This window comes from Triticum dicoccoides, chromosome 4B (assembly GCF_002162155.2).
Source record: "Triticum dicoccoides isolate Atlit2015 ecotype Zavitan chromosome 4B, WEW_v2.0, whole genome shotgun sequence".
Classification (NCBI taxonomy): Eukaryota; Viridiplantae; Streptophyta; class Magnoliopsida; order Poales; family Poaceae; genus Triticum; species Triticum dicoccoides.
The window spans coordinates 624190355-624199769 of NC_041387.1; the positions used below are offsets into that span (position 1 = coordinate 624190355).

Sequence of the window (9415 nt, forward strand, 5' to 3'; positions counted from 1 at the left end):
AAAGGGTACACCACTAGGGCGGAGGCGGAAGCTAGATACGCGCGCTATCTAGCGGGAGAGAGGAGGGAGCGTTGGAGGAACCGGATGAAGACCTGTTTCATCGCGATGATGCTCATCGTGATGACCGCAGCTCTCTTCTATGTAATGGTAGTTTAGATGATCGATATTGACTTGTAATGTGAAGACAAACTCACTACTAGCGGTCTCGAGACTTGTAATATTCTAACTTTGTTCGGTATTTTGAATCCGGAGACTAATATGATGAATTGTATTCGGAGACTAATCTTCTATTGTATTCGATAAATCTGTTGTTTATATGTTGTGCTGTCTATATTCTGTGCAGTACTATATTTTGTAACCTGTGCAAATATCAGAAAAGAAAAAAAATTCCTAATATTCATACTAGTGGTGCATCGCACTGCACTTTAGTGGCGCACTGCAGTAAACACACTAGTGGCGCATTAGCTAGATGTGCGCCATTAGTAACCCAGAGCACAAGGTAAGTATGCCCCCCTGGGAGGCATAGTAATGGTGCACCCTTTGACATACTAATGACGCACTCCCTGGTGCGCCACTATTGTCTGGTATACTAATGGCGCACCAAGGGTGCGCCATTAGTATTAGTTACTAGTGGCGTGATGATACTGACGCACCTGTAGTGCATCATTAATGGCCAAAACATATGCGCCACTAATTAGCCTTTTCCTAGTAGTGGGAGCAGACCGGCCGGCAGGGCAGTGGCGGGGCATGGGGCTGCTGTGGGAGCGGCGACGATGGCAGTCGCCATGGAGGCGGATGTGGCGGCGGGGAAGTTTCATGTAGCGACGATTGCCATTCCCATGAGGCCATGACCGATTAGGGTCTTTTGGGTAGCGTGATAGGTTGGATGAAAAAATGGGTCTTGGTAAGAAAATTTGGATCCCTACCCAAATTGTTTGGCTTCATGCAAATTTGTGTCTGAGCCAGTTTTTTTGGGAAATAACACAAAAAATCAGTTTTGGGGTTTCAAGGTATTTTTTGGGTTTGTTACTGGAGATGCTCTGGTCCAAGTCATGCACCTAACCGTGATTAGCTCTGCGACCTGAGTGTAGCTCAGAGGTTAGGTTCCTTGTGGCTGAACCAAGCCACTAAGGTTTAAATCCTATACTTGGCATTGATGCTCATATTTTTCTGTATTTATTTCAGTCTTTCTGGGCACGTTCGTTTAATGGGAGGAGACATTCTTGTCGGCTACAAGGTGTCTGTGGTGTCTTCGTCAATCTCAAGATATTTTGTTAACTTAGTTTCTCGAAGGTGCCCATGTGGATAGAATGTACGTGCATCCATAAAGGAGAGCATATGTCCTTATTTGTGGGTATATGGGATTTTACTTTGTTAAAAAATATGACACGCTCCTCTCCCCCGGGACCATCGGTTTGTTTCTCGTTCTTTTGTTCGCTTTATCTCATTTTCTTACAAATTTAGGAAATTCTAAAATACATATATTTCACAAAGAATTTCTTCGAATTGTTTTCTTTGTAGTGTTAAAAAACGTTTCAACACGTATTTGAATGTTTTTAATATGTTTTTTATTTTATTTTTCAAAAACATGTGTTTAAAAAAAGTTAATCATGTATTGGAAAAATGTTGAAGGTAAATCAAATAAATGTTTCAGATGTATACAAAAAATATACAATGTGTTTGAGAAAAAGTAGATGCCAAAACATGTATTTGAGAAAAATATTAATCATTGTATTTATAAAGGTTGATCATGTGTTTATAAAATGTTAATCTTGTATTTATAAATGTTTTACTCATGGACTTGAAAAAATGTTAAACATGCATACAAAAATGGTAGACATCAAAACATATACTACATATGAAGCAAAATGAGTGAATCTACATCAAAATATATATATAATGTACAACCTTATGAAAAAGTAGACATCAAAACATATACTACATATGAAGCAAAATGAGTGAACCTACACTCTGAAGTATGTCTATATACATCCGTATGTGGTAGTACATTTGAAATCTTAAAAGACAAATATTTAGGAACGGAAGGAGTATTTGAGAAACATATATTCGCTTCTTGACTGGGCCGTCTTCTGGCTAGCTGGACCGTGCCGCGCACACCGCTGCTGAATGGGCCGGCTTATTATGCGGGTAACAGAAATTTGTTTACCCAACGTGGGGGTCGCCGGGTGTGTGGTTGGAACGGAACAAAAGGAGCCTATCGATCGATCGCTGGTAGAGAACGAATCGGACGGGACCAAGGAACGAGTTCCCAAACGGAAACAGCACCCGAAAAAAAAATGGTGCTACATAAGTGGGCTCACCAACCACCCAAGGCGAATATAGACGCGAAGTATACGTACCGGAGACCAAAGGGCAGCCAGATCCTGCAAACCGAACCACCGAGATCAGCTGACCACGACGGCCGGCAGCGATCGAGGGCGGAACGGAAGCCCGGTCGCCCCTCGGGTGAGTGCTTCTTCTCTATCCCTCTCCTCTCCCATCGCATGCAATGCAACCCCTTCACGCCGTTTGATTTGTTCTGGAGAACCTGCTTGTAATTTGCTGGGTTTTGGCGTCTGGGCTTTTGGGTCAGCGTGGGAGTAAGAATCTGCTTCACCATCTGGTCTCTCGATGCTACGATTAAATCATATTTTTCTTTAGCGAATAAAGATTAAATCATATGACGGCTCTTTGGAACAATCAGTAGGGACTCAACGGGCGGCGGCTAGCTAGCTGCTGCATGCACACGAACGATTTCTTTTCTCTCCCCGGTACCTAACTGACAAACAAATCTTCTCAATGCAGGCGCATCGGGTGTCTCTCTGGATTCGACCATGGAAGATTTAACACGGCCTCTTGTGAGAGAGTCGGAGGCTAATCTTCATGCGAAGCTCGCTCCCTCCGGCTCCGGATCTGGACTACGACAAGGTAGGTAGTAATTGAACGAAAACGATCGACTTGCGCGTGGTTTCGTGATTTCACGACCGGCCAGCTTTAAGATCGATTCTACTACTTCGCATGGATGATGACTTCTTTTCATGTTTTCTTCTTCTTCTTCTCTGTGCACAGCGTGTAAGAAGTTGCGTGATTTGACGACCGTTGATCGCGCGGTTCTTGTCGCGTTCGTGGCATCCATCGGCAACCTGCTCCAAGGCTGGGACAATGCCAGCATTGCAGGTGAAGAACGTCTATATTCCTTGATTGTTTTAGCCATTGCATATACCGACCATCACATGTAGTTTCTTTGAGTTTATTCATAGGATTTTTGAGATTTATCTAGTTGACAGGAAAAAAAAACTACATATTGACACACATTTGAAGTGGCGGGTGCTACACACATGCATGTTTGTGTGGTGCCAAGCGACATCACAACTTATGCAAAAATAGTACTATTAGCTTCATATGTGTGTCATTATATATATGGTGGATTGACATCACGTACAGGTTGCCAACTCTAGCACCGCCAAGCATTTTTAGGTAGCGCAACTGAGTCATTGCAGTTAACAAATTCCACAAGGGTACCAAAAATTATGTATGCACGGATGTAAATGTTCCGATCCACCGTGAACACGTAGCAGCTGTGCGTGCATGCACATCTATCTGCATATGCCCTCCAGATACAATTGCGTTTGTTGCGCCTTTCGCTTGCATGCACTCCGCCACCTGGCTTCTGATTATTTTCTTCTTCAGATTATTATGCATGCCTAGTATATGCTTACATAGTAACACTCCGATCATGATAAATATGGTGTATCATTGTGCTTTTGCCTAGTTTGATTTTTCTTCGAGCGGAGCTCAAAGTTGTAAAGTTTCACTAATTGGTTATGAACTTTTGCATGATCACCAGGTGCTATGTTTTACATAAAGTAAGAGTTTAAACTAGATAGCATGCCAATGATTGAGGGGTGTATTATGGCTATGGCACTTTTTGGGGCAACAATAATCACAACACTATCTGGAATGCTATCTGATAAATTTGGTCGGTGGGCGATGCTACTTACCTCGGCGGTATTGTCCTTTGTTAGTGCACTATTGGTCATATTTTGGTCCCAACATGTGTATATGCTGCTATTCGCGAGGCTTATTCAGGGATTTAGTATTGGTTTGGCAGTTACACTTGTGCCATTATATATAGTTGAGACTGCGCCTCCTGATATGAGAGGAAAATTAAGCACATTTCCCCAGTTAAGTGGTTCAGTTGGTATGTTCTTATCTTACTGCATGGTGTTTTGGATGTCCATGCTGCCAAAGGTTAGTTGGCGGATCATGCTTGGGATACAACTGATACCCTCACTAATATACTCAATTTTAACTATCTTCTATCTACCTGAGACTCCGAGTTGGCTTGTGAGCCAAGGAAGGGTGGATGAAGCCAAGATGGTTTTACAAAAACTACGAAGAAAGGAAGATGTCTCAGGTATATCTTAGATTCAATTACTTGAAATCAAGTCATCTTTTTTGCTCTCTTTATATGATGATTTGAAGTTTTTAGTTAGCATTGAATGTTATATATGGCTTTTATTACAGGTGAAATGGCAAGTCTTTTGGAGGGCACACAAGTTGGTGACACTCCGTCTATTGAGGAGTACCTAATTAGCACTAACGAAAGTATGTTAAGGGAAAAGGTGATTGGCAATGATGAAATAATAAAATTATATGGACTTCCAGAAGATTTGCATTGTGTTGCCTATCCATTGAAGAGAACAAACACAGAAGAAAGTGCCATTGGTCATTCTGTGAGTCGTGGAGCATCGTTCTATGACCCAGTTGTCAACATTATTGGGAGTATGCACGGGCTCCCTGAGGTAATGTAATCATTAACAAAGTTCCAATATTTCATCTAGTTAGCATTGGAGCTTCATATTTTACTTTCATGGTTTGGAATTTTCAATACATGTGTACATACATGCTCAGCCATATTAATTTTTTAGTTACTTTATGATCTTCTTTGAAGAATAAATTGGGTCATAACGCATCATGTAATGAAATATTTATATCGCTCTATTATTTTACAAATGATTTGGATATTTAATGCTTCTCACTAATTCAAAAGTTTCTATTGGTTTCGCCTTCAATTTACTATTTTATCTAAGTACACTTCATTTTCATAAAACAGGTTGCCCACGGCATATTCAATGAATTAGAACAACAAGGTCCAATTGAAGGGGATGAAGAGAATCAGGAAGAGACCAAAGAGCATGAGCTAGAACACAACCGAGATGATACCTATGATAGCGAGCATGATTATCTTATTCAACCCAAACCTACGAATATAAATGATTTTGTGATATGTCGCAAAAGCGGCCATATTGGTGGAGGTTGGCAATTGGCTTGGAAAATGTCATCAGGATATCATTTGGATGGGCAAATGGAAGGTGGCATGGAACGAGTATATTTGCATGAAGGAGGTGTACCAAGTTCTGAAAATCTACTGGATGCTCCAATAGACGGGAATTTCATTCAAGCGACTGCTTTGGTCAACAAATCGGTTTTTCACAAGTCTGGACACAATATTGGTATTCATTCACCTAATAAAGATTATAGAAGTACAAAATGGAAGGATCTGTTAGAACCTGGTGTAAAACGTGCATTGGTCGTGGGTGTTGGAATACAAGTACTTCAACAGGTAAGTTTTTTAGGAGTGGGAACTAATTACTATGAGCCTATTTTAAAACATAAGTATTGTGACACTTAAATATCACATTACATCTTTTAGTTAGTTTGTCCTGACCGTCATTTTATTCTCCTATTTTTGGTGACTATATATATATATACTTTGACTTGCATGTTGAATTTATACGTCTCATAACTAATATATGATATATGTATATAACCAAAGAAACATTTAGCCATATAAAGTAGGTGCACATTAATGATTCAGAACATTGTCTTCTATGACAATGCTATTTTTTTGTGAAACTCATCGAGCCCACAAGGTTTTATTAAAGTACAAAATTAAATTAAATTTTTACTTATTTTGTTCTATCTAAATTGTACATGATTTATTTTTCAATATTTTTTTGCAGTTTGCTGGCATCAATGGCATTCTTTATTACACTCCTCAAATACTTGAGCAAGCTGGTGTTGGGGTTCTTCTCTCAAAGTTTGGCATCAACTCTTCTTCAGTGTCGATTCTTATGAGCGCTCTCACAACTTTATTGATGCTTCCTTTTATCTGCATAGCCATGTGGCTTATGGACCGCTCTGGAAGAAGGTATCCGTATTTGTTTACTGCCACAAGTTACAAATAATTATTGCTAAAATTTAAGATTTACATCCATATTTATTATTTCCAAAATAAAATAACAGCATAATAATTTCTTTTCATTGCCTCATGCAGAAGGATACTACTTGTGACAATACCCATCTTGGTAGTGTCCCTCGTTGTTTTAGTAACCGTCAACATTGTGAATCTGAGTGCTGAACTACACGCACTGCTCTGAACAATGAGTGTTGGAATCTATTTCTGCATATTTGTCATGGGTTTTGGTCCAATACCAAATATATTCTGCTCAGAGATTTTCCCCAACAAAGTTCGTGCTATTTGCTTGGCCATATGTAGCCTAATCTTTTGGATTTGTGACATCATTGTGACATATACCCTCCCTGTATTGTTGAGGTATATAGGTCTTGCGGGTGTTTTCGGAGTTTATGCCATTGTTTGTGTGTTGGCTTTTGTTTTCGTTTGTCTAAAGGTCCCGGAAACAAAGAATATACCTATTGAGGTCATAGCAGAGTTCTATGCACTTGGCGGGTCAGGTACCCAAATCATCCAAGAGAGGCAGAAAGAAAATTCAGAGAAATTATTAGTGTGACAATTAGGTTATTAGAAACATGATATTAATATCTGTATTTTTATGGTGGCTTTAATATAATGGTTTCCCGTGTGGTTTTATTACAATTAAATTTCCATATCAATATAGTGTTTTTTATTCTGTTAATCTTTTTAGTAGTAGCATAATACAAAATTTTGAATGCAAATCCATGGAGGAGCAAGAAACTTTTAGCTTGGTGTTCAACTGTACATATTTCAAATGGAGAAGTTACAATTGATTACCTGGTGAAATATCGACATCAACTCCTCTTTTGTTAAAAAGTGCACAACAGACATAAGAAACCACGGAGTTCTTGTAATGGCCTGCCATCATATGATTAGCAAACCATGACATGACAAGGACTTCTCTAGAATCATCAGGTGGTAACTAATGTTAGGTTTCTTAGACATGACGGCAATGTCGAGAATCTTATGAAAAACTTCTCTAGAGTTTTTAAACGCATAGGCCACATACCTATCCAAGAAACAAGTGCACAAAATTACTCGTGTCAACTGAGAACATCTATCTGGCAGACTATGTCAAGGCCAAAAATTGGAGATCCCCGTCGCCATCTTTGCTTTGTGGGGGAGGGCGCCTTCTCCATGGCTCCGCACCTGCGGCACTGCTTGGGCTTGGGGGTGCCGTGTCCACAGCCATCACCATCACCTATATACATCATCACCTGTATATATACACATGTCTCAAAAAAAAAATATACACCTCGCAGCTATGGAGCGAGGTACGTGACGATGCCATAGACCTAGAGTAGGGTCATAGACCTGATCTATACGCCCTACCCAAGGTCACTATTCTAGAAGTAAGGACATTCAAAGTATAGCAAGGAATATCGATTGAAGCCATCAGGTGCAATCCGCTCGACCAGTCGTCTCACTGGGATACCTCCAATTTTACTCGACCTGGATGAAGTCATTCGATCATACAGGAAACCACTCAGAGTACAGAAGACCTAGAGTCACTCGGGATGGCAACGGTCAGGCGTTCACTCCTTAGTCTTAAAGATCATTAATAGCACTTTATAGCCGGCGTTACCAGTAATGCCCTATCTTAATGTACATTGAACCCGTGTAACGGAGGATGGCCGGGGTCCTGGCGCACTCTATGTAAGCCACCCCTCCTCTGGGACAAGGGTTCGCACCCCTTGTAACACACACCCATATTCCAATCGACCGCCTCAGGGCACCGAGATGTAGGGCTTTTACCTCCTTCGAGAGGGGTCTGAACTCGTAAACTCGTGTGTACAACCTCGCTGTAGCTAGGGCCTTGCCTCCTCATACGCACCCCCTACTCTTACTGTCAGACTTAGTACCACGACAGTTGGCGCCCACCGTGGGGCAAAGCATCTTAGCAACTTCCAGCGAGGTTGCATTTTCTCCGATCTTCATCAACATGGTTTCCGGTGGCGGTTCGGTCATGGGCCGCGAGTTCCGACTCGGTGCGCTCACTTTCATCGCCGACGACTCCGCCTGGCTCCAAGAAGCCCCCCTCGATGTCGAGGCTCTCCCGATCCGCGGATCATCGCACTTCCGCGCGAGTGCCTGCGGCGTCCTCCTACGACAGCCATCGACTCCGTATCCGTCGGTCTTCACGTCGCCTACTCACTCCGCTGGACACTGCCACAAGCGATCTGGTCAGTCGCGGCTCCAGCGGTGGGTGAATCATACAGTGGCTTGCCAGACGGCCACCCCCAAGTCGCGGCAATCAAGCCCGACGAATTTCACTACGGTCCAGTCGACTTGTCGACTAGCTCTGCATGTACGTTTTGCGAGTGCGGGAGCTATGACCCCACGACAGAAGTTCTCGTGGTCGACTCCCGTCGCAACCCACCCGGGTTTCGGCAACAGTGACAGCGGCGGCCCGTCATTCGGCCACGAGGAGTACGAGCCCCAACCTCTTAATTCGCAGCAGAGGGAAGAGCTACACCGCTGCAACATGGAGGCCCTCAAGGCCCCCATCACGGGCCAGGACGCGATTGGATCAAAGCGGGGCCGTGAGGGGGAGGGGAAGGATGAATGTGATGGTAAGAGAGGAAAATTGGTGCTGCAGGATGGAGTCCAAGGCGAAGATAGGGAGGGTGTACCTACAAGCAATGCATGTATATCGGCCAGGCTGCAGGAGCTGTCCCGCCGGACTCAATGAAAATTATAAGTTGGAACTGCCGGGGGCTCGGGAACGGCCCGGCAGTTCGTAGCCTTCTCGACTTGGGGAGGACGGAGGAACCTGACATTCTGTTTCTGGCGGAGTCGAAGATGACGGAGAAGGAGTTGGACAGGTTTCGGTGGTTGTTGGGGCTCGCCAACATGGTGGCTTGGGACTCGGATGACAGGAGTAGGGGTATTGCATTGTTTTGGAAGCGGGGGGTGGATGTGACTTTAAGGTCGTATGGGAGGAGACATATAGATGTAGACATTGCTGGGGAGCATGAAGGTGTATGGAGGTTGACCGGGGTGTATGGTGAGTCGGTGACGGAAAGGAAACATGAGACTTGGCGAACTCTTCGAGTTCTGGGGCAGCAACACCAACAGGGGCGTCCATGGCTTTGTTTGGGGGATTTCAATGAAATACTATCTGGTGATGAAAAG

At 43.0% G+C, this 9415-nt stretch overlaps 1 protein-coding gene across 1 annotated transcript; it reads left to right on the forward strand.

The window, feature by feature from the left end:
- The first annotated feature begins 3083 nt into the window (after window positions 1-3083).
- LOC119294063 (monosaccharide-sensing protein 2-like) lies at window positions 3084-6852 on the forward strand. Its single transcript, XM_037572336.1, has 6 exons — window positions 3084-3177; window positions 3848-4417; window positions 4528-4805; window positions 5117-5626; window positions 6027-6214; window positions 6341-6852. Exons 2-6 carry the CDS (start codon window positions 3889-3891, stop codon window positions 6441-6443), a joined length of 1608 nt encoding a protein of 535 aa, XP_037428233.1. The 5' UTR covers window positions 3084-3177; window positions 3848-3888; the 3' UTR covers window positions 6444-6852.
- Window positions 6853-9415: the final 2563 nt, after the last annotated feature.